This window comes from Aristolochia californica, unplaced genomic scaffold, assembly GCF_029961685.1.
Source record: "Aristolochia californica isolate CCGP_79_NKW_82.1479 unplaced genomic scaffold, dmAriCali1.0.hap1 SCAF_12, whole genome shotgun sequence".
Lineage (NCBI taxonomy): Eukaryota > Viridiplantae > Streptophyta > Magnoliopsida > Piperales > Aristolochiaceae > Aristolochia > Aristolochia californica.
The window spans coordinates 2,110,338-2,135,873 of record NW_027181793.1 but is presented as its reverse complement, the minus strand read 5'-3'; the positions used below and the strand labels follow the sequence as shown (position 1 = coordinate 2,135,873).

Below are 25,536 nucleotides of genomic sequence, written 5' to 3'. Positions count from 1 at the left end.
GCAGAAATTTTAATGGCATTTTTCCTAATTTGTTTTTGGCACAAAAACATCCTAATATTGAAAAAAAATATTAATAAATAATATAAAATCAGTAAAAATCTCAATATTAAATATTTTCGAGTTTAAAACTGGCGTGGATTTAGTGGAAGTTGGAAACTGAGTCGTTGAATCATCAAAACAGAGGAATATAATCTAAATGAGGAAATTTAAAAGTCGTAGATTCTGTTTCCTATCTAATCAATTTATTGAAGATTTGCAAAGTGGAGACATGTTACAGCATTATTTGCATTGTGGCGGCTGCACGAAAGAAGTTTCTATACAAAACCCAATACTTTTTACAAAAAAAAAAAAATAGTAAATAGGACTTTGACTCGTTTATTCAACTAATCTTTTTTGAACTTGATCATGCGAGTCGGAGGGAGGATCTGCAGAGAGGACATGTAGTCGCTCTGCTCAACCATGGAAGGAGGCAGTCATTGTGGAAAAGATGAGAGCATGGAGTCTCCACCACTGCCTTCGTGAATCCTCCCAATTCTTCGAAACAAACAGTGCACGTCTCTCCGACAGCTATCTCGCTGAGCTCCTTCAACTTCATGTTCTGGCCGACAGAAGCCACTTCTAGTGGCGGCATTGACTCAGGCTCTGCGGGAACCAGTGGCGGAAAGTCGATTTCAATCGTCTCACGCACGTCAATCATCACATCCAACCTCGTACACCCATTCCTCCGTGTGATCTCCGCCCAATCAGCTCCAAGAATATAGAGATGTGAAAGGAGTTGTGTGTAGGCCTCGGAGCTCAAGGAGAAGTGGTGCAGTATTCTGGAGGCCACTTTCTGCCAGCGACTCCGATCGAACAATAAGGGAAGCGGCAGGCGAAAGCTCATAGCCGGTGTAAGGAAAGTAACTTGTTCAACATGGGCTCCCTCCGGCATAGGACGCATATAGAAGAACTTGCGTCGATGGCAGACTGAGATGACTGCCGTGGGAGCGTGGAGTGGGGCTTGGCACGTAGGGTTAAATGTGATATCAAAAGAGACAGGAGGAACAGGAGAAGCAGCGGGGTGATTAGCCATTCCAGTGAAGAAGAGGAACGAGCAATGGAGTGGAAGAAGAGGAAGGAGCAGTGGAGTGGAGTGAGCCTGAAGCTCAAATTTATAGGCGAAGTGAGTTTAGAAACCTTCCAAATTTAATCTGGCGCTGGAAGATGAAGGCTGTCCCGAAGATCAACGGCTGCGAAGAAGAGGAAAGAGCAGTTGGAGTGGAAGGAGTAGTGATGGAAGGAGTGAGCCCTTAATTTTACATGCGAAGTGAGTTTAGAAACGCGCAGTTAGTTTAGAAACCGCGTCTTTTCGAGTTTAAAACTGGCGGTGGAAGATGAAGGCAGTCCACAAGATCAACGGCTGTTAAGTTTCCTTCAGCGGGGGCAGCTCAGCGCCAGCGGGAAAGGGTCGATGCGCTCTTGATTTTCCCCGCCCCAAGGCACGAAAAGAAAGGGGGCGAGGGACTCTGGTCTGTGTTGATTTCTTCTTCTTCCATTCGTTACCGAGCTGCCTGCAGACGAAGATGGAGTCTGAGAACAAGCACGTCCTCGCCCCCATGGTTGGCGTGGTCAGTTGGCAGTACCATGCCTTTTTTTTTTTCTTTCTTACTTTTGGAATTATTACTTTTTTTCTTTTTTTTGACAAATAGTAGAATTTGTAGATTATTGATTTCGAAACTAAGTGAACGGATCCATAGTGTTTGTGTTTTTCACATTTAAGTTAGCATTCCTTCTTTCAAACTTTTTATGAATCTACGATTGCTTCATATTACTTCCTTCTGCAAAGTAGGTTATAGCGTGTGTTTTCCCAGACTTTCTCTTCTAAATATCAATGTTTTAATTATGTCTATGTGAGAACTGACTCCTCCATCCATATTGAACTCCATCTACCGGAGTAGTCATGCGAAGTATGTCGCGGAGGAATTGTCCAGAATTTCCTATCATTATTGAAAAGTAGAAAATGTCAAACCTTAGTTTTTCTCCAGTAACTTCCGAGATAGAAAATATTAGATAGGTTAAAAATAGATTGCTATGAATAGTTTTTCTACAGTTGATTCCTTCATTCTTAAGCTGTTTATTTGCACTAAAGAGTGCTATCCCATTCTTGTGCATGTAGGGAACTTTACCATTTCGGCTTTTAGCTGCAGATATGGTGCAGACATCATTTATAGAGAAGAGATAATCGATCATAAGATGCTGAAGTGTGAGCGGAAGATAAATGGTACAGTATGCTGGTTTTAAACATCAAAATTATAGTTTAGAACTTGTTTTATGTTCTTTGATAATTTTCAATTTCCACAACTTGACTAGGAAATATTGTTTGTTTATTTAGGTATATAGCAAAGAGGAAATATAGTTCTAAGGTTGAAAAATCTTACTGGTACCAAATCATGTCCTCTGTTTACTGAGAAGGATACTGGTTTTACACAAATTCTTGTTCATGCTGTGGTAAAATCTCTTAAATAAATTCTGTTTTCTTCTAGTCTCTTGGTACTACAGATTTTGTGGAGAAAGGAACGGCAACTTTAGTTTTCAGGGCCTGCGCCAAGGAGAGAAGTCCAGTAGTATTTCAATTGGGTACTTCAGATGCTGTGAGGGCTCTTACTGTTGCTCAGATGGTGTACGTTTATTCTTGTTGTATCTTAGATATAGATCAAGTTGTAAACAAGTAAATCTAATTGGTGATCAATTACTGAGTCATTGCACTTAGTAATTACTGGTCTAACCGGTCAATCATATGGAATTTATATAACTCTCAACTTTTCCGGTTATTATGCAAGATAACTTTGACAAGAAAAGGGTATTACATAACTGATATTTTTCTCAAGTTCTGCATTCTGGTAATGTTTATCTCAGTCATTTCATGATCATCATAATTGGAGAATTTTTAGAGTTTATTTCCACTTTCAGGTTCAAAGATGTAGCGGCTATTGGCGTCAACATGGGCTGCCCCAAGTCATTCTCTATCAGTGGGGGCATGGGTGCAGCTTTATTGTCAAAGCCGGAGCTTATCCATGATGTAATTGATGTGTCTTTATTGAGATATGGCAGTTTCAGGATTTTGATCTTGATTATTGCTATTATTATCCGATGTCATGCTGTGGTTTCATTTTATGCAGATTTTAACTACATTAAGAAGGAACTTAGACATTCCAGTAACTTGTAAAATTCGACTTCTTAAGTCACCTCAAGACACTGTAGAGCTAGCTAGTTTGTCAGAGCTTGTAAGTTGAGAATGAATTACATGGATGTAAAGTTGTCTTTGGGCGTGGATAATGTGGTTTAGGTCGCAAGATTGCTCTTGGATGGTGTAAATGTTATTGGGATCTATATTTGGGCTGCTGAGAGCTCATTCAAAACATCAACCACTATACTGTGGCAGGTACTAATTTTTTCCCTTTACTAAATAGACTTGATATATCTTAAACAACCTAACATGTCCAAAAGTGCTTTCAAACCCTTGTTACATTTTGCCAAATTTTGCTGATTAGACATTATATTACAGACGGTTAAGGTTGTTGCGGATGCAGCACAATGGTATGAAAGTGATTTGGATGAAAGGCTCCTAATTCATATTTCGTTCGTCCCAAGAAGATTTTTTTTTTTTTTACCCGAACGTGTTTTATATCTTATACCTGGAAGGAAAATTCTATTAGAATGCATTGACCTTTTTTTTTCTGCTTTAGTACTATGCTATAGGATCCTTATCCCTTTTGCAAGCGACTAATAAGTGCTTGTTATGCAGGTGGTCTTGCCGAAATCGCAAGTTGGGGTCTACTTTTTCATCAAGCAGCTTAAGACCTTGTGACTTCAAAATGGGAAAAGTGTTACCGTCCCTTCAAAATTTTAAGTGCATGTACAAATTTGAGATGAGGTATTGCTAGATTTCTTCTTGGAGTTTCTCTCTATTTGAATGTTGCCAAAGTTGGTTGTTTTTTTCCTTTTTTTAGCTATGGTCATGTTATGAGGCTTCTTGTTATAGACATACATGAATTGTCTGGTGTTAGAGGCTAAGAGTTTGGAGATGTTTCTTGATCTGAAGATATGTTATTGCATTCATATTTTTCTGCCGGCATGGATTTTTTTTCTAGTGTTTGTGTATTTTATTTATGGGATACAGGTACATGTTTTGTTCTGTTTTCTTTTAATATTCTACAAGTGTGATTTTTTTTCTTAATATGTGATTTCTTTTGCTCATATTGCCCATTTTTTGTGCTGATGCTTCAAAAGCTTGGTCATTTGGAGGCTCCCTCGCAGTGAAATTGCTTCATATGCCAAGGATTTGAGAGATGTAAAAGCATTAGTTGATGGCAATCTGGTAAACACGTTCCAGTTTATTGATTTATTATTTTTACGTCCTCTTTTTGTCATTGCATTGTTTTTTATTTTCTTTTCTTTGTTCTGTTCAGCTAAGAGACAAAAAAGCTGTGAGATCAGTATATTTCCTCTTTCTGTTTTCCTAAACTTGCTAGATTGTCGTTGTTTTTGCCATTGTTTCTGACAATCCTATTTGTAACAAACATTGTCTTTCAAAATTTATTTCAACAAATCTTTTCTAGTCATCCTGAAACAGGCGGTCACTTTTTTCGCCACTGTCCCTTCATCCGCCAGGTTTGGAACACCTTAACTTTTAAGTTTGGTCTGAAGTTATGCTTCCTGCAATCAGTCCCCTCTTTCCTTATCCGAACAGATCCTTTGGGAACAAAATTGGTAAAATATTTTTGTCTTTATCTATTGCCATCATCGCATGGAATCTGTTGAACTAGCATTATAAGAGAATATTTGAGAACATGCAAATGAACCAGGGGGAATTGTGGGGAAAACAATGCACCGTGTCCTTTTCTAGGCTACATGTCCTCCATGTTCTCTCATTAGAAAAGTTGGAAAGTCGTTTTCAACTTGGTCACCCAGAATTAGAATCTTATGGCTTGGTTGGTGAAAACTCAACTTTGAAAGCAGTTTCAGGGTAATCCTGGCCTGTCAAGTAGGAGTGGAAGCATCAGTGACCAGGTAGCCTCCTTGTCTTCTCTGCTCTCTTCAGTCATTATGAGGCCATTGGTGGAGCTGGGAGCTCCCTTATAGGGTGTTGGAGTCTTTGGAGATGGATTTCTTCTCCCGTTATTGCTGAGGAAGACTGCACAGTGGTCATCACTTGGGCCTCAGGGAAGAAAGCTCCTCGGGTTCTTCTTGACATACTTGGACAAAATTGAGGACATTTGCTGATCATTGACTGTAACGTGGCATCACACCCTAGATGTGCAAACAGTGTACTCTTTGGCAACACCTTGCACTATAATACTATATTCTTTTTTGACTTTTTGTATTTTTTTCTCCTGTTATATGTAAGCATCCTCTTTATCTGCTCCTTGCTCTCTTGAGAGCCCTCCTCTCCTCAAAAGGATTCTTTTTCTTTATTATGAGTTTCGGCCAAAAAGGTTAGAGGAACTTTTGCCACTCTTAATGTTAAAAAAAGATGGAGGGATAGAAAACCTTGAGTATATTCATGTAAGTTATTTTTTTTCTTCTATGATTTGGTTTTGTTAGGTGGTAGGGGATCAGCCAAGCGCATCTGACACCGCACATGAAGTTGAGCTACTTCAACCCTTCACCAAAGGTCCAACTAAAGAAGGTGTGTTAAGGTTTTATCCTTGATAAGAACAGCTATCCAATTTGTCACATTTAATAAAATAGTTTTCAATGGTCACATTGGGGCTTTTCTAGTATGAGGTCTTGGTCTCAAATCTCACTAGGGATAAGGACTAAGGGAAGTGTGTAAATGTGTAATCAACATTCAAAATAAATAAATGAACAAAATAGTTTTGAAAGCCATCAAATCAACCATTGCCTTACTCTATGAAATTCTGTAAAGCACGCAGCACTGAGGAAGTTATGGGTGTCATTGTGTTAGTAGAGCTATATTTTCTTCTACTTACTTATGTCCGAAAGAACCTATTTCTCAAGCTATATCAGACATGAAGGTAATTGATTTACATATCTCAGTTGCTTCATTTTTATACATTTGTTTTGTTGTTCTCTAGGTTTCGTGTGTTCCGCCTTTCCTGGAGATTCTTATTCTACAAAACCTCTCTCTCTCTCTCTCTCTCTCTCTCTCTCTCTCTCAGGTTGATATAATCAACAGCTTGAGTACGTTAGATATTGTGTGATGTATCTGATGAGGAGAATTCAAGGTTGAAAGTAGACAATGAAGGAAAATTTGGAAGTGTTGCTTCTCCTAAGAAGCCTGCTCACAAGCTCACCTTGCATGAATTAAGGTAAGCTTGACATTGTTCTAATCGCCCAGCATACAGAGTTTTCATCAATTTTGAGGTGCAATCGACACCACTTGTTCAGGTTGAAGCATGTTTTCACTCGGTGGGACTGATGGACCTTTTAATTGAGAGATTGTCAACAATGAGCAACCAATGAAATTGTGGTGCTCTAATTAAAAAAAGGAGATTTGGTGCAGATGTTAATGGATCTTCAATTGAATGTTTTTTCTGTTAACATAAGAATAGCTATTTTCTTTCCTAGAGCATGTAGCAAAACTTTAAAACAACCTTGTTCCAGCATTGAGGTCGGAGGTTGCTCTCACCCCTTATAAATAAATTTTGAAGTGGTGGAAGGGGGGCCCACCTTCTCTACTCCTTCTCTATGTTGTCAGGAATGAAAGGTTGGGGTGGCACCCCTCCTCTCATGGTAAGGGGAAGGGGCAGGGCTCTCATTCTCTCCCCACAAGGTGTTGGGATGAAAAACCCACTGCCATGTGGGAGAAGGGGAGGTCCTGCTTGTCTTTATTATTATTATTATTTTTGAAAATGGTGATTTCCCAAACAAAAGTGTAAGATTACAGCTAGAAGAAGATCGACCAAGACAGTTATTGCTGGTTGATTCCCTTCCTTGGCTAAACATTCTGCAATATCATTTGCAGATATATTTACATGAGACCATTTTACAGACTTTCTTCGCAGATCACAAATTTCATGATAAATATTCCAATGTCTCTCAATCTAGAGATTGTGAAATGAAGAGCATGGTTCCACAACCTATACCCCACCGGACAGCTGAAAGTCTGTTACAAAACAGCCAAGGTCCATGGAGATAACTGATGTCCAAGGGTGTAAATAGGTGAAGTACAAAATAAAGTAAGGTGTTCTATTACCCATTTTGTTTTGGTTATGTCTGGTTACAGAAATAACTCTTCAGTACTTGTATCCATTCTGTTTAATAAGTGGTAAGTGGTATAGAGGTAAAAGTATCCATCCTTACTCTGTAAAGGATTTTTCTTCTGCTTCTGTATACAAATGAACAGGTGGTAGACCTGTTATTCGGTGAAATTGACACCTCTAATATCAGTTTTTAATGTATTTTGAAATACAAGACATCTCACTTCAGACGCTAAAGAGGAGATGTGGAACCCTGATAAAGAGGAGAAGATGTCATCCTTAAAAAAAGAGGATCAAAAGAAATTTGTCACTGGATACTGCGAGTTTCTTAAGAAATTTCTCATTAGATACTGCAAGTTTCTTTATATGCAATTCATAATTTGCTGAAGATTTTTCTAATAATTATATAATATTTCTCATTGGTGTCTCAATTTCTCTCGTTAGTTGTTTATTGTAAATTTAAACTTTTCATATTAGTTTCTTTCAAGGTTGATGATGTGAATCTTACTGAGCTTTAGTTTCCTTTTTCCAGTTTACAATTCTGTTACTGCCTCTATTGCATGCTCTTGAAACTTTACTCAAGTCTATTATTCATTGCTTCAGGATCTGAAGGATCAATGGAAAAGAGTTACTCTTCATTGAAGCAAGTTCTGTCTGATATGAAAGCAATTATAGAACCAGAAGCAGAGGCCACCTCTTTGAGTACTAAATCAAAATCAGAATCAAGTGACTAATAAGTGCTTGTTATGCAGGTGGTCTTGCCGAAATTGCAAGTTGGAAAGAGTTACTCTTTATTGATGCTTTGTCTGATATGAAAGCGATTCTAGAACCAGAAACAGAGGCCACCTCTTTGAGTACTAAATCCTTTTGGGATCTTTGTTCGTGGTAATTCAAAATCAGAACCTGATGGTTCCCAGATGAAGAAAGGAAAGGACTCAAAGCGAAGTACAGAAACTAAGCACCTCTATTTTATCATTTTAATTGCTCTTGCCCTTCTTCTTATGTCAGTCTTAATGGGGTTAGGGCTGATGTTCTTCAATCGGTGAAAGCACATATTGTATTACATCAAATCTGATGGTTCAGTCTATAACTTATATTGTTGTAACGGTAATTACTTTAAAAAGTCTCTAGTGTGAGTTTTAGTAGGATACTCAGTTCTAGAAAGTTATAAATAAAGGATTAGAGACTGTTGCTATAGCTTTGAATCAGATTTAATTTTTATTTAAAACACTTTGAAATCAAGTTTAGCATCTTCTTCTCTGCTTCTCTTTGTTTTTGTTTTGCTAGTTTCCTTCACAATCCAACATTTTCACAATCCAACATTAGTTTATAGGCTGCATTGCAGAAACAGTCAAGAAGATGTAGGAGACATACCAAATGTTCATGACACTTTTATGTATAAAACCATATTGTTTTTTGAGGAAAAGGGGGTGCATTTATTAAACCCCAAGGCATACAGCAATCAAAAAACAAAAATCAAAGAGAGGGGCCCTTACAATGAGGGATTGAAGGGTAACCCCCTCTCTAGCTAGAGAATCAGTAACAGAATTTGATAATCTAGGAACAAAACACCAATTACAAAACAATATTATCTTGAATTTCACAAAAACAGAGTTGATGACGTAAAACCCCAAGAGATAACTGAAGCTTGAAGTTCAGCTGTTGTTAATTTTCACATAAGAAGGCTACACACTTACACCATGAAGTGCAATTTTCATTTTATTTTAGTTTCCCCTTCAATAATATTTGATAATCTAAATGCTAGGAAACGGAGTTGTCGAATCATCAAAACAGAGGGATATGTTTGATGAGATCAGTTACCCAGCAAACGATCGTAACCAGCTACCAAGTAAAAGTATCACATATTAATCGAAATGAGGAAATTAAAAGCTGTAGATTCTGTTTCCTATCGAATCAATTTATTGCAGATATGCAAAACGGAGATCTGTTACAGTATTATTCGAGCTCGGATACTGGGAGTCGGAGGGAGATCTGCAGCGAGGACTTGTAGTCGCTCTGCTCAAGTAAGGAGAGTTTGGATCATGGGAGTCGGAGGGAGATCTGCGGCGAGGATGTAGTCGCTCTGCTCAACCAAGGAAAGAGAAAGTCAGTGTGGAAAACATGAGAGCCTCCGTCACCGCCTTCGTCGATCCTCCTAACTCTTCGAAACAAACCACAGACGTCTCGTCGACTGAGGCTTGGCACGAAGGGTTGAGAGTGATACGAGGTTCTTCTGAAGTAGGGGAGTATCGATCAATGGAAGACGAGGAACAGGGGAAGCAGCGGGGTAATCAGCCATGAAGGCCATGGAAGAGGAGGAAGAGGAGAAACAGCGGGGTAATCAGCCATGAAGGCCACTGAAGAAAAGGAACGAGTGGAGTGGACGAAGAGGAAAAGAACACCGGAGTAGAAAAAGAAACCGAGGAGGAGAGGATGGTTGGAGACTGAGGCTGGAGTGAACCCTTAATTTATAGGCGAAGTGATTAGAAACCGCGTAGTTAGTTTAAATCTGGCGGTAGAAGATGAAGGCGGTTCACAAGATTAACGGCTGTGAAGTTTCCTTCAGCGGGAAAGGGTCGCTGCTCTCTTTATTTTCCCCGCCCCAAATGCACGAAAAGAAAGAGGGCGAGGGAATGTGGTCTGTGTTGATTTCTTCGATTCGTTCCCGAGCTGCCTGCAGACGAAGATGGAGTATGAGAACAAGCACGTCCTCGCCCCCATGGTTCGCGTGGTCAGTAGGCCTTTTTTTTTTTTTGTATGAATCTACGATTGCTTCGTATTTCTTCCTTGTGCAAAGTAGGTTATAGTGTGTGTTTTCCCAGACTTCGGCTTCAAAAGATCAACGTTTGTTCGTATTTTTTCTTTCTTTCGTCTCTACCTAACCAAGCAGTATATGATAAGGAGAAATCTGGCGTTTCGGTAATCAAATCAGTGTTTTTTTTTTTCTCTTTCTATTTAGATTTTAGCATAATTTGAATGGACTGTTGTTGAATCTGGAACACTGATTTTTTGCTGCTACTGTTTGAAAATATTGGTTCCAGTGGGCGAAGCAGTTGAATGCTTCTCTTGAAGAAGTCTGATCCAGAGCCTCCTTGTTGTTCTGTTATAAAATAAGCCAGTCAAAAGAAAACATGCCAAAAGAACTAAAGAATCGACTGCTGAGAGAGAGAGAGAGAGAGAAAGGAAAGAGAAAGAGATAATAAGCCAAGCCCCAACTCATGCATATTTGCCCTGCCTACAAAAATAACACCACAACTACCCAATCTTGAAACACAAACAGCCTCTTCAAGGATAAGAGGCTTCTTGTTATTGGAGTCCTCCACTACTGAGATAACGTGCTCTGCAACCTAGATGTGGACAGTGTTCCACTACTGGGTAGTAATAAAAGCCTGTATGTCAGGATACTTACAACTGAAGGGGTTGTCCGTCCAGATCGATAGGCATGAGCATAATCACTGATCGTCCAGTAGAAAAATGAGTGTGAAGGATCAATATCCCAGTGAATAGATGGTTTATACGGTGCAAGTCATGCTAAGGCTGATTCAACACAAGAAATGGTGCTGTTGTCTTCTTCCACAAGAATGGTTCCTGGTTCGGGCTCTACAAATCACCGTATATGTTATCACTAGTAATTGAATCTGCTTTAGACTCTCTCTTTGGTGGCCTGGTTTTTATATTTCTGATGCCTCTTCCACTGGCAAGAACAAAACTGCAGTTTCTTATGTTCATTCAATTTTTCTTTTTCTTTTTTTTTTTAATCAAGCAAGAAAGGAGAATCCATTAACAAGAGGACCCCTGGAGAAGTACAAACATGGAATACAAAAGAAAAAAACTACAAAAAATCCAAGGAGGGAAGACCAGACAACAATGTTTTGCCGGGTGACCCCATCTTAAGCCAAAACATCATCTATATTGTTGGCACATCAAGGCGTGTGAAGCAAATCTGTCTGGTGAGCTTTTGCTCTTATTGGCCTAGCTGATAACAACTGTAGAGTCCTCTTTAGCAATGAGAGGTGAAGAGAAGTGGCAGGCATAGAGCCCGAGGCCAAGGAGGAGAGCCCTCAAATTTGCCATTGTAGTGTCACTCTGGCTCAAAGGAGCAGAGAAAACGAGGATGTTACCATTAGTATGCTGCATCTTCTGCAAAATGGAAGTGTATTTACCCATTTCAACCTCATATCACCACCATCAAGTTAGAAAACTTTATAAATGCATTGAGAGAACCAAATCCAAACCTCAGGAATTTTATTCATCTTCTTCAAGAATGACATAATAGGAGGCCCATGAATTGGGTTTTCAAGTAGCAATGAGTTTTGTTCCCTCCTTGAATTGGGTTTTTCAAGAATGACATAATAGGACGCCCTTCTTACCCATGTTTGAACCAGAAGTTTCTGTAAAAGCAATGAGTGATGCGTTACTTCTCTGATTACATTACATGATCAAATGCAAATTCAACTGGTATTGTTTGAGACAACCGTCAAGAAATGGCTGACCATTGGAAGTACCTGCCTTAGATCACTCGAATTGGACATCTACATAAACCGGATCAATAAGCTATTTGTTGTCTCAAAAATAAACCAACACATGATCCAACACCAAACTGTACTTTTCAAAGTGAAAATTTCTCTCTACAATCTAGAGAACAACATAATTTTTTTGCCAACCCTAACCTCGAACTTAAAATTGTAATCGAACTCGAGCCTAATAATTTTTACTGAGTTCGAGCTCGAGCTCTAGCCGAGTTCGAGCTTAACCTACATTTAATACTCTATATAAAATATATGTCAAATAAATTATATATATAATTATGCATACATTTTAAAAAAAGAATGATAGGGGAGGTTCAGGATTGAATTTCAATAATGGATTAAAACACACCAATATTAACCAACACATGATCCAACACCAAACTATACTTTTCAAAGTTTATGAGATGAAGTTCAATAAATAATTTTCTCTCTACAATCAAGAGAGCAACATAAATTTTTTGACGACCTATAGGTTTCAACCTGTTTTTTTTTTTTTTTTGAGTTAGAGAATCAAGAGTTGGGATGGCATCGAGCTGAGCGCGAACCCGCCTATATTTTTTCCCCCTCGCCCTCACTCTCGCTCCTGCTCATGCTCTCTCGGTCTTGGTCCTGACTCAGCCCGTTAACGAGCCGACTCGCTAGGCGTGGAGCCAAACCTGGATTTAGTCGAGCTTGGCTCGATAATTTAAACGAGCCGATCCCGGATCTTGAACTCGGCTCGAGATTCAAGGATACCGAATTGAACCGAGCCGACTCGGTTCGAAGCCACCCCTAGACATCACTTCGTACAAGAGTTCGTTCAAACCAAGGTAATCAAATTTGAATTTATTCCTACTAAAAATCAATTAATGAATATTTTCACAAAGCCATTAAATTTTGACAGATTCTCCAAACTAAGAGGCGAACTAGGCATGAGCAACCCTTCGTAGTCCAATTAACACTTGACTACCCGTGCTAGTGTGCTTGTTTCCTAAGTGGTGTTCATGTGTGAGTCATCACAAATTATCCTTACCCGTTCCATGTAACTCAACGTGGAACACGTTGTCTCGTAGAAGTCTTTTGACCTTTTTTGTTTATTTTAATCCGATTGGTGGCCTGCTCAATAAACAAAAAAGCCGTTGATCAAAAGCCTATATTTAAAAATTTTAAAAAAATATATATAAAATAAATTATATATAAAATTATGCATATAGGATATGTCGCACAATCTCTATTAGGAATAATCTCTCTACTGATTTGATTCAAAAAATAGTAAAAAGTTAAATAACAATTGAAAGGAAAAATGGCATGAATCATATCGTTTTTTTTTTTAACCAAATTTGGTCCGGTTCGGGTAAAAAATGACAAAAAAAAAAACCAAAAGTTAATCGGATAGGCGGAATGGGATAGATTTGCGGATGTACCATGGATATTGGAAGCAAATGCAAGATGATAATCCAATTTATTGCCTAATTATCAACATGGACATCAAAACTATGTAGCAGATCCATGTGTCGGATTTGAACCTACTCATCAATTCGACACGCGGTTGTGTTGTGGAACCTATACCATCGTATCTTGTTTGCATGTGGTTCTTGCAATAGGCTCTGTTTCTAAAATCGGATGTTCGCATGGTTCAACCCTTGGACTCAAACAAATCATATATAAGAAAAATTACAATTATTACATTTTTTTTTACGAAAAAGAAAGAGAAAATGTTAGGTTTCTAATTCTCTTTCAAATCCATACTTCAATTTAAAATAAAAAATATGATACCGTAAAATAGAAACTTTTTTAAATGTTTTCTTTGTCGACGAAAAACCTAAAATTAGTAACCATTCGATATAATAGATGACTCAATTTGACTCGAAGGAGAGCATAATATACATGATAAAAAAAACTTGTGCAAAAACAATCAATTTACACATCAGGCCAAAATCAAACATTGATATATAGAAATGAAATTGATAATAAATATTTTTTTTAATTAATAAATATTTTGAATCGATAATAAAAGGTGTTAAATAGGTAAGAGAAATATTTTTAATTAATTAATATACTTTTTATTTTTTTATTTTTTAATATAAGTTAATAAAACGAGTACCAATAAATTTGATTTTTAAACTCTATAATAATTTTTAAAATATTTTAAATCGATAATAAAAGGTGTTAATTAGGTAAGAGTACAATTTTTAATTAATTAATATACTTATTTTATATTTTATTATTTTAAATATAAAGTATATAAAAAATATACCGATAAAATTTATTTTTAAACTCTAAAATATATTTAATTATTTTTTAATTAATAAATATTTTAAATCGATAATAATAGATTCTTCATGGATGATGAAAGTGTGTAGTTTAATTCATTGGCTGCTGATGTAAGGAATCAAATCAATCAAGATATTTTATTTTTATTTTTCTTGATTGATTTATCATTCATTTACTAATTTAATATATAATTTTGATTACTAATTTATTACATAAGTTTGAGCAATGAGCAATGGTTTGGGCTTTTGACCTCTTTAGGTTAAGATAACCTATTTTAATATTACTATATTGCTTTGTTTATTACGAAATTACCAGGTGTGCGAAACTCTTCCACCGGAGAGCTAGACCTGCAACTGAAGCCACCTCTTTTAAACACTCAGATTACGCTCTCTCAGCAGCGACCTTGACGCCAAGCTCCTCTTCTGGCGTTGTAACTGGTATCTTCCTTTCTTCTCGTAACATCTCCCTTTTTCCATTTTCTATCTCTTTCATTTTTCTTTTCTTTCTGTCTCTGCTATATTCATGCCTCCTTATTTGTATTCCATGATTCCCCTTGTTTTCTATAAAATCTCTTATTTTCTCGTTTTAGCGTCCTTGGGTCTTATTTACTTAGGAATGGTTTTTATATTTTCTATAGAAGATTAAAACAACTCTCCTTCTGAAGACCGCGGAATATGCTCTCTTTCAATTTCCCATTTTTTCTATAAACATAATCCAGATGAAACCTTTCCTTAAAATTTGAGAGTGAACCAAGTTACTAACTGTCGAGTGGCCATTTTGGACTTCAAAGTTCTGCACTATTTCTTGTTTTTGGCCTAGATCGGTGGGTCGAACGATTTCTTCCAAGTCTTAAATTAATCTAGGTCGGTCTGTTGATTATCAATGTTAATTGTTTCAATTCTTTTCAGAGTTTAACCTTGGTCTGCAACTTGTTCCGATATGTGATTGGTAAGAGACATTCAGTGGTTAGTGTAAACACTTTGTTTTAAAGTTTAAAGTTGGTTTGGCTCTTCTTCTTTTAAGTATTTGGAGATGAAATTTCTCAGAAGTATGAAAACCAATAATTTTCTGATATTCAGATGCCTCCTGCTTTCGATTTTTAAAGTGAAAATAGGTTTTATTGCAGTCACTTTCCAAGTGATCACTTTTAATAATTTTCTACTGAAGAGTAGTGGTTGAAATGATTAGAGAGCTTTTGGAACTGAGAATTTGACAAATGGTACATTTTTTATGGTGCATTTGAAGAACCAAATCATGCATTTAGTATATTAGTTGATGATTATTATCATTGAAGCTTCTACAGGGAATTTCCTAATCTTAGTACCAGCTACATTGTTTATGTGTTTTGCTAATTGCATAGAGTTTTCGTCACATGCTAACCGATTTTTTTGTTTTCTTGGCTGTTGTTCCTTATGTTGTGGCTTACTCTCTTTGATAGACATGCTTAGATGTTGATAGGCCTTGGTGGCCTTCCAAGTTGTTACCCCTATGGTTGTGGACTTAAAATGATACAATTTACTCAAAACACATGTAAGGCACATATTGAATCTCATGAATGTTTCTCTTAGCTAAATGCACAATGCCAATGTTGTAGAAAGCTAAACATATATGCAAAAGAATTGGAGCATCAGGGCTGATGAATCTCATTCAGATGGATGATTCCGATGACAAACATTATATGATTGCTGAAATTGGATTACCAAATGTAGAGGAGGAAAATGGAAAACTTGAGACAAATAAGAATAACATTGTAAAGTCTAGTTGCTAGTTACGACATCTACTGCAACCAAGAGATATATATTGAGTGTGAGGCAGTGTTATGTTTTATGTTGGGTGATATATGAACTAAATTTTTTGGCCTTGTCCTCATATTTAGTAGATCAATGATTTATATTTCTTGCCTGTTATTTTGTGTTAAATATCTAACATTGAAATTAATTTCCTGAGTTTTATGGATGTCAGTGGTGCTTGTTTGTGGTACTCATTGTTATTACCAACCTGTTTTAACTCATGATCTGTTCATGTTGATCCTCCTCTAGATAATGGAGTGGAGCTCAGAAAGCTAGAAGACACTATTAAATCTATCCATGAAGAGATGTTTTATCTTCGCGAGTGGTACACTTTATGAAATCTTTTGTCTCTCAAGTCGCATCAACAAACTTGGTCATAATATGATAAACTAACTATCATATTTATGTTTGTTTGATCTCTTTTTAGGGAGGAGGAAATGAAGGATCTGAACAGAACCACTAATACTAGAATGACTGTTTTAACCGGTCTTTCGTTCTTTATCTGCTTGTTGACAGGCGGGCTTGCAACTATGGCACTTGAAGACCTTTTTTTAAGAGGAAAAAGATTTTATAACCCATTTCCTCTTTTGTAGTTTTGAAAACTAACATACATATACTCTCTTAAATTATTCTGCATTGAGGGGATGTTTCCATAGATTGGCAGGGACAGTGAAACCAGGTTTTGCCAAGATGGGGCATGTGGGGTTAATACTGTTTAGGTGTATAAACTTGTAGTCGAGATTGACATTAACAAATAAAATAATTTTCTTCCAGGAAGGTTTGACATACTTCATGCACAAATGCTAGACATATTTGCTCTCTAGAGAAAACAATGTTAATGGAAGTAAATATATTTTATTTCAATGTGGGATCAATAGGCACATATGTAATTAATAAATTAATAACTTAGTTTATTATATTTACTTATGTTATTTTTTAACTTTATTTTTTTATAATTAATCATGTGCACAGTTAATTGGCTTATATAATTATTGTATTAATTTACAATAAACTGTAATAATTAAATAATATAATATATAAGTTAATTAATTAGTATATTAATAAATTTTAATTATACATTAAATTACTTATTAGTGTAGTAATCATGTTTTTTCACCTAATTTGAGGTTTGGGTATTATGTTTTATTTAAGTATATTATTACAAGTTACTCATTCTTTTGTTTTTTATATTTTCTCATTTTGGGGCACTAACTTTGGAAATTGTTATCCAGTGGACATGAACTCGTCTATACTAACACCAAATTTGAAGTTGAAATTCATATAGATGATTCAAATGAATTTGAAGTTGAAGTTCATGTTGACACTAGTGTTGACTAACCCTCCTTAAATAATTAAGAGTTGAATATAGAAGCCAAAAAATATTTTCTAATTTAAAAAATAATTAGTAATTTTTTTATAGTTTTCAAAAAAAAAATTCAGAACACTTTTCATTAACTCTAATTTATTAAAAATATAAATATAAATATTATTTATATTTAATGAATGTGTTCTGACAATTTTTTTTTAAAACTATAAAAAAATTACTAATTAATTTTAAATTAGAAAATATCTTAAATTGATGATAAAAAGGAGTAAAATAGGTAAAAAATAATTAATTAATATATTTATTTTATATTTTATTATTATAGATATACGATAATAAAAAGTGTATCAATAAATTTTATATCTAATCACTATAATAATGTTTGAATTTTTTAATTAATAAATATTTTAAATCAATAATAAAATGTGTTAAATAGGTAAGAGTAAGATTTTTTAATTAATTAATATACTTTTTTTTGTAAATATAAGGTAATAAAATGTGTATCGATATATTTAATTTTTAAACTCATTTTTCAATTAATAAATATTTTAAATTGATAATAAAAGGTCTTAAATAGGTAAGAGTAAGGTTTTTAATTAATTAATATACTTATTTGTATTTTATTATTTTAAATATAAGGCAATAAAAAGTGTAATGATAAATTTTATTTCTAAACTTTATAATAAAATTTTAATTAATAAATATTTTAAATCGATAATAATAGATTTTGCATCCACATAATATTTAAACTGACTGTGAAGGTTTTTTGTGTCATTTTATGACATGGTAGATAACAAAGATGGAAACTCTCTATTGCATCTAGCTGTGATTAATCATGATATTTCAATTGTGTATTTTCTTGCTACACACAATAGAGTGAAGACTAGTATAGTGAACAATGAAGGTGTTAAGCTCTTGACCTAGCCATGGCAGATAATGATCCCCAAGCACAGAAGTTCACAAGGTAATTTACCCATTTCAGAAGACCAAAACGACAAACAAATCTCTGTTCATTGTTCCCTTTCTACATTCTTTGCTATTTTTACCCAACTTTTTTAACATATTTAGATAAATGATGAAGTTTTGAACTTATTTAGAAAAATAATCGACTTTGACCGGTCAATTGAACACATGTAAAGTCAAAAGTGACACGTAAGCTTTGACCGATTACGTATCACCACATCATCATGACAAATCAGCACTCGGTGAGTCGAACGACATCTCATCACCCATGTAGGATACCACATCATTAAATGAAACAAAAACCCTCAGTTTAAAATATACAATGCAAACCACGTCATCATCCACGTAGTACCTACAATCATTGATTTAAAATATTTATAAATTTAAAAAATATTTTACACTTTAAAAATCAAATTTATTGACACAATTTTTATTACCTTATATTTAAAATAATAAATTATTTAAAAAATATATTTATTAATTAAAAAATCTTACTCTTACCTATTTAAAACCATTTATTATCGAGTAAAAATATTTATTAATTAAAAAATATGAACATTTTATATTAGAGTTTTAAAATAAAATTTATCGATGCAATTTTAATTAATTTATATAAAAAATTTATACTAATTAATTAAAAAATCTTACTCTTACCGATTTAACACCTTTTATTATCGATTTAAAATATTTATAAAATTTTAAAAAAATCAAAAAATTAATTTTAGAGTTTAAAAATCAAATTTATTATAAAATTTTTTATTTCATTGTTTTTAAAATAATAATTTATTAAAAAGTATATTAATTAATTAAAAAATCTTACTCTTGACAGCGGCTAGCCAATACACCCAATAGACCGATCTGTTAGGTGCGAAAAGTTACCGCCTACAAGAGTGGACAGAACCACTCTGACACCCACCCCGCCCATTCTTGACCGCCTCTCACGGGATTCAAACGCTGGACGTGGCGTGCCCAGATTTGATACCATGATATCGGCTAGCCAATACACCCAATAGACCGATCTGTTAGGTGCGGAAAACTACTACTTACAAGAGTTGACGAAATCACTCTAACACCTACCCTGCCCATTCTTGACCGCCTCTCACGGGATTCGAACGCAGGACGTGGCGTGCTCAGCTCTGATACTATAACAACGGCTAGCCAATACACCCAACAGACCGATCTGTTATGTGCGGAAAGCTACCGCCTACAAGAGTAGACAAAACCACTCTGACAACTCTTACCTATTTAACACCTTTTATTATCGATTTAAAATATTTATTAACTAAAACAAATTTGAAAATTTTAGTTTAGAGTTTAAAAATAAAATTTTTTGGTACACTTTTTATTACCTTATATTTCAAATAATCAATTATTAAAAAAGTATACTAATGAATTAAAAAATCTTGCTCATACTATTTAATGCCTTTTATTATTGATTTAAAATATTTATTAACTAAAAAATAAATTGAAAGTTTTATTTTAAATAAAATTTATCGGCACACTTTTTATTACCTTTCATTTAAAATAATAAAAAATAAAATATGTATTCTAATTAATTAAAAAATCTTACTCTTACCTATTTAACACATTTTATTATCGATTAAAAATATTTATTAATTGAAAACATTATTCAAAAATTTACTTTAGAGTTTAAAAATAAAATTTATCGGTACACATTTTTTTACCTTATATTTTAAATAATATAATATAAAATACCCTTATATTAATTAATTAAAAACCTTATTCTTACCAAATTAATACCTTTTATTATCGATTTAAAATATTTATTAAATTAAAAAAATATTTAACATTTTTATTTTAGACTTTAAAAATAAAATTTATTGGTACACATTTCATTTCCTTATATTTAAAATAGTAAAATATGAAATTAGTATATTAATTAATTAAAAAATTTGCTCTTACCTTTTTTACTCCTTTTATTATTGATTTAAAATATTTTTTGATTGAAAAAATATTTGAAAAAACTATTGTTGAATTTAGAAATAAAATTTAGAGCTGAGTACTATACTTAGATCTCTTTTGGATAATAAGATAATCACTAACCAAACGATATCATGCAGTGTTGATGTCAATGCCTGAACATCAGAGGCGAGACATGTAGATAACATAATCGATAATCAATTACCAATAGCATTCTCATAAACAGTGTTTGGACAACAAGGGTTTATATTGAAGCATTAAACATGAATATATCAGTAGTGTCTATCAATCGTAATAGCTTACAAGCCTAGAGCTGAATGACTTCACTAAAAGGCAACAAGACAACCTCTCCCAAAACAAATTGTCACCCATGATAAGATAGTGCGGCTCCGGCCAAAATCCCCTTCTACCTGTCACAATGAGTATTGCACAAAGAGAATATTCATCTTATCTTCCCAACAAAACTTCTACTTCGATCTCTACCTCATCTTTCGGCATTTCCTCTTAGTCTCCTCATATAATTTTTCTTCCGCTGCAAAATGCAACAAAGAACCCATTAAAAAAGTATAGTTGACCAGAGACTTAGTCACATGATGAAACAAGCAGTAATTACATGTACCCAAAGATGTAAAAAATAGTAAATTTAAAAAAATTTCATTCAATTTAGGTCAACATATAGGGATCAATAGCATGACTTGTCTTATACAAGAAAACAATAAGCTCTAAGTATAGTATTGAGTAAGTCAAAGTCGTTACTCAAACATCTTGCTAAGTATGTCTTTGACATGCAAAATAAATCAAGAGGTATGCGAGAATTTGGAATAAATTCCCAGCCACTATCGAATGTAAGACCATAATCCATGCAAACACTTGCATGATACCTAAGTTGTTTCAGTAGTGCAATTAAATGCCCAACAATGGCAGTTGAGTACAAAGAGAAAATTGTGGAGATTATCACTGGCGAGAATATCTTTGTTGCATGCCTTTTGATGAATTGAAAGAAACAAATGAAAATAATCATTACCACTACTTTCAAATACCAGACAAAACATCAATAGCTAAGCACACCTGAGTTCAAGATATCTTTCTCTGCTTGAACATTGCGAAGGCGAATGAAATGATATCACCGATGCCTAGATTTGATGACACTTTGGTGAGGTAGTCACATGCAAATGTCAATCCCATCATAAACTGGATTATTCTGCTATCACTTCAAATCAAAACTGAATTTTATATCTCTGGTGCATATAAATGATGGGATGGGAGTGCTTACTTGGAACCAACCATGTATCCCAACACAGTGGCTGCAAGTAAGAAAGGAAGATGAGTTCTAGCACTTATCCCCGGTGTTGCTGGTGCAAAAAGATTCAGAGCAAATGAAAACAATTTTCATAAGAAAATAATAAAACTACATAGACAAAATATATACCTGAACTCTAGTTAGCTTTATTACATGGGCACTAACCACAACTTCCACTAAGAACGGCTAAACAATGTAAAAATTTAAAATGACTAGTTAATACATATGGAATACCAAAAAATAAAAGACAATTATCAATACTAATACTTAAATTTTACTAGTGAAAATGTTCACCTTGGATTGCTACTTCCTGAAGTGCTTGTTGGGGCGTTAATTGGTTGGTTTAGACATTTTTAGCATTATGCCCTGATTGTTTACATCTACAATAGACATAGGTACCACTTTCTCCTTTATCCATTTTTGTACGTATTCGAACTGAACGTGGTCGATCGGGTTGTTCCTTTTTATAGGTGGAACAACTCGTACACCCATATTAGGCCAATAGAGTTTATCTTTAGGAGGATAGAATCCAATTATATATGCTTGTCTGTATGCCTCTATTGTATACCAAAGACCACACAATTGATTGAAATCATAATTGATTTTTCCACATATTGCAATTGAATGGGCACAAGGAATTTTTTCCATTTGGAAGTGAGTGCATGTATATGTCATATTCTCCAAATCAACCTGATACAACCTTTCCTGATCCACACGGGTTTCATACACATTATCTTGATACTGAAGTACATTACATGCTCTTGCTATATCCACCTTATTTTTTAGATAAGCATCAGCAGAGGGAGTACAAAACGATGTCATCTTTCCCACAATTTCATGTCTTTTCAAAAAAAGTTTATTTAATCTATAAAATGTTCATGCCACCAATGCTTCAGTTGGAAGACTTCTAGCACATTTCAAAACATTATTAAAGCTCTAAGACATATTGGTTGTCATCACACCAAAGCGAACATTGCCATCATGCTCTAAGACATATTGGTGGTCATCACACCTAAGCGAACATTGCCATCATGCGCCAATGACCAAAACTCAAGACTCAATTCTCCTTATGTCAATAATTCTTTTGATCGCTCACTTTGGTACACAATCAACTCTATTGTCTGATCAAAATCTATAATATTTGTCTTCATTGCTACAAATCATATGATACAATCAAAGTTTCGTTTTTGAACGTCTTCTTGAATCAAAATATTATTAAAGCTCTAAGATATATTGATGATAATCACACCAAAGAGAACATTGCCATCATGCTCTAATGACCAAAACTCAAGACTCAATTCTCCTTCTGTCAATAATTCTTTTGTTCGCTCACTTTGTTGCACAATCAACTCCATTGTCTGATCAAAATCTAAATATTTGCCTTAATTGCTATAAACCATATGAGAGCAGTCAAAGTTTCATTTTTGAACATCTTCTTGAAATTGACAACTATATGACAAATACAAAAGCGATGAAAACATCTTGGAGCTGGAAAATGTCTTTGGACTACCCTTATCAAAATCTTTTGACGATTTAAAATTAAAGTAAATGGTCTTCTTCCTTGATTCACAAAACGTTTAGACAAGCTAAAAACCAATCCCAACCTTTTTGATTTTCTGATTGAACAACATCAAAAGCTAGAGGAAAAATACCATTGTCCCCATCAAGAGTAGTAACAGCCAACACAGTATGATATTTCATATATAATTATGTTCCATCAACACTAATAAAGGGTCTATAGTATTGGAATCTAGCAATGGATGACCCAAATGATCAAAATACACATTTAAATATCCTTTCATGGCCAAATTCATCACAACATTGTATGTATTCATTTGCTGGATTCGACTCTTTGGCAGAGGTTGAGAGAAAATCCACGTTTAGAGAGGAAACTATCATGAAAAAAACAATTGAAATATCAAAGTGGCACCCACTCAATTGACAATCAATTTCGTTGGCTATAATAAGGAATCGGATCTCGTTTATTTCTTTAAGGACCCTCCTAATTTTGTACATTTATCTGATTATTTATTTGTATTTGTTTGTTTGGGAAAAACAATTAAATATTCAAGTAATTTTACCCTTTACCCATTACTATTTATTAAATGGAAAAGATATATTTAATAACTATAAAGATAATTTAGTTGACGTGTTTCTAATAAAAATATTGTTATGCAAGTAGAGGTAAAATAGCCTAGTCTATTTCTTCCTATATTGATATATATTAACTATGCTTTTCATTAATTTATATTACTTTTTTGTATGAATATATTTTGAGTTTTATAACTTTATAAAAATCTTTTGTTTTATCTATTTATTTAATTTATTCATGCCCAAAAAAAGGAACAAAGGTCTCCATAAAAAAATTGCCTAACACTTTATATCAGCAGATTCACTACTCTGTTCCTCGTTCTTGGACAAATGGAGACCATCCTTGTCTCAGTTACAAGTTTCTTATTCTCTGGTAAAGAAGGTACTAGAACTAACATGCTTTGACAACTTTTTCTAAAAGTGGCTCTTGGCATGGTTTTAGCCACCACAAGAACTTGACAGAATGAAATTGGAAAAATCATATGATGCATTTGATTGATCTCCTTCTAAGTATGCTTTCATAGATTTTTTTTTTATCTGGTACTTGGTAGATTTTTAATGTCTTCTTATAACTATATGATTTAACTTCTTCAACATACTTTTTTTTATCTAAAATTTTAATCTGAATTATATCATGGTTAATAATTTTATATTCTTTATACATATATTAGTCTAAACTAAGCTTGTTGTCCCCTACAAAATTGTTTCATACCACTGCTTATATGGAGGTTAGACCCAAGTCAGTAAGCATATTTTGTTCTAGCTGGGATACACTTATAAATCCTCTAATTGACGATCCCTCCAACAAATTAGAGAATTCAAAGAACAGACGAAGATTAGAGAGATGAACTCATGGATGTTTCACATAACGCACCATCAACGAAGGAAACCAGCTGGGATACACTGATTGAGGAACTCTCAGAACTTGGGATCTTGATTCTTTGGCCATCTTGAAATCCTAAAGTTCAAGTGGAATAAAAAAAATCGAGAATGGAAAGGGAGGGAAAGTGCAACAGGCAGGGATGACTCATTGTTTGAACCAGGGACCTCCATCTCGAATCCAACTGAGGACTGGATTCCATCCCCTTGATAGTTCTGCTGTTTTCTCAGTCCTCCAAAATTGAACTAGTCGAGGTGATTCCACATTTATCATAATTCTTCTACTTGGGTGAAGCCCATTTTTCTGCGGGTAGGCATAGTTTTTACAAATCTACGAGAGATAGGGAGCCGTCGCTTATGTTTGCAAACAGTGGCCAAGATCCTTTATGCTTCGAGGGCTAAGTAAAAAAAGAGTATTGGATAAAAAACCTTCAAATTTAATTATAATAGAATCACTACGTAAAAGAAGAGGGATCAACTCTTTTCTCTCCTCCCGAGTTCCAACACCAAGAAAAAAGGAAAACGGATCGTGCAAGGAGAGGAAGAGTAACAGGCAGCTCCCTCTACTCGCACACAATGAAACACAAAATTAAATACAAGTGTCTGTTCACAAAGGAGGTTATCATCAAGAAACCATAAACGCGATCTTCATAGAAGGTCTATTGAGCAAGCAAACAAACTCCTCTGGGCCGAACGTTCTTCCTCGTTTCAGCTACCTCACGAAGTTTTTCTTGAGCCCTTTTTATGGTGTCAGCAAAACGGTTCTTCAACCGGAGTTCGTGATCGTTGCAGCAATTGGCAGAAAAAAGCTCCGGGCGATCAATATGTTCGATGATAGGAGAAAGCATTCCGGTCGGTAGTTCCGAAGAAAGAGTAGGCACAACATTAATCCCTTGCAGCAGTTGCGATCCACAATGGACTTCTGAAGTAGTTGGCAATATCTTTGTAACCAACTTTAGGCGCTTCTTGGTACCATGACGATCCTCATCTTTGGACATGGCGGTGCGTTTCGGCATTTGCGTGCTAAGTGGTCGAGTGATGGAGAATTTGAGAGAAGGTTGAGAGTGAAGTAGAGTGAGTGTTATATATAGGCCGAGGTTGCAGATAGAATTCCAATTGGAATGGGATTTGAATTGAAAGAAACCGCGTTTCCTTTTTTAGGATAGGAAAGAATGGATAAAGGGCATAAACTTGGTAAGTAGGGAATTCGCACGATTAGCCTTAAAGAATAAAGACTCGCTTGCATAGTTGTAATCCAACTTCG

General features: G+C 34.8%; 1 protein-coding gene, 1 long non-coding RNA gene and 1 pseudogene across 2 annotated transcripts; 2 read left to right on the top strand and 1 right to left on the bottom strand.

Annotated features, from left to right (window-relative positions):
* Positions 1–403: 403 nt before the first annotated feature.
* On the bottom strand, positions 404–1,072 carry LOC137945656 (uncharacterized). The gene has a single exon (XM_068791617.1). The coding sequence runs from the start codon at positions 1,070–1,072 to the stop codon at positions 404–406; it is 669 nt and encodes a 222-aa protein (XP_068647718.1).
* Positions 1,073–1,562: 490 nt separating this feature from the next.
* LOC137945199 (uncharacterized) lies at positions 1,563–3,318 on the top strand (annotated as a pseudogene).
* Positions 3,319–14,331: 11,013 nt separating this feature from the next.
* On the top strand, positions 14,332–16,542 carry LOC137947030 (uncharacterized). The gene is made up of 3 exons (XR_011111104.1): positions 14,332–14,421; positions 16,024–16,099; positions 16,202–16,542. It is a non-coding gene; the product is annotated as an uncharacterized lncRNA (long non-coding RNA).
* The last annotated feature ends 8,994 nt before the right edge of the window (positions 16,543–25,536 follow it).

Coding starts and splice junctions, on each gene's coding strand:
- LOC137945656 (XM_068791617.1), bottom strand. CDS start 1,072: ATGGCTAATCACCCCGCTGCTTCTCCTGTTCCTCCTGTCTCTTTTGAT.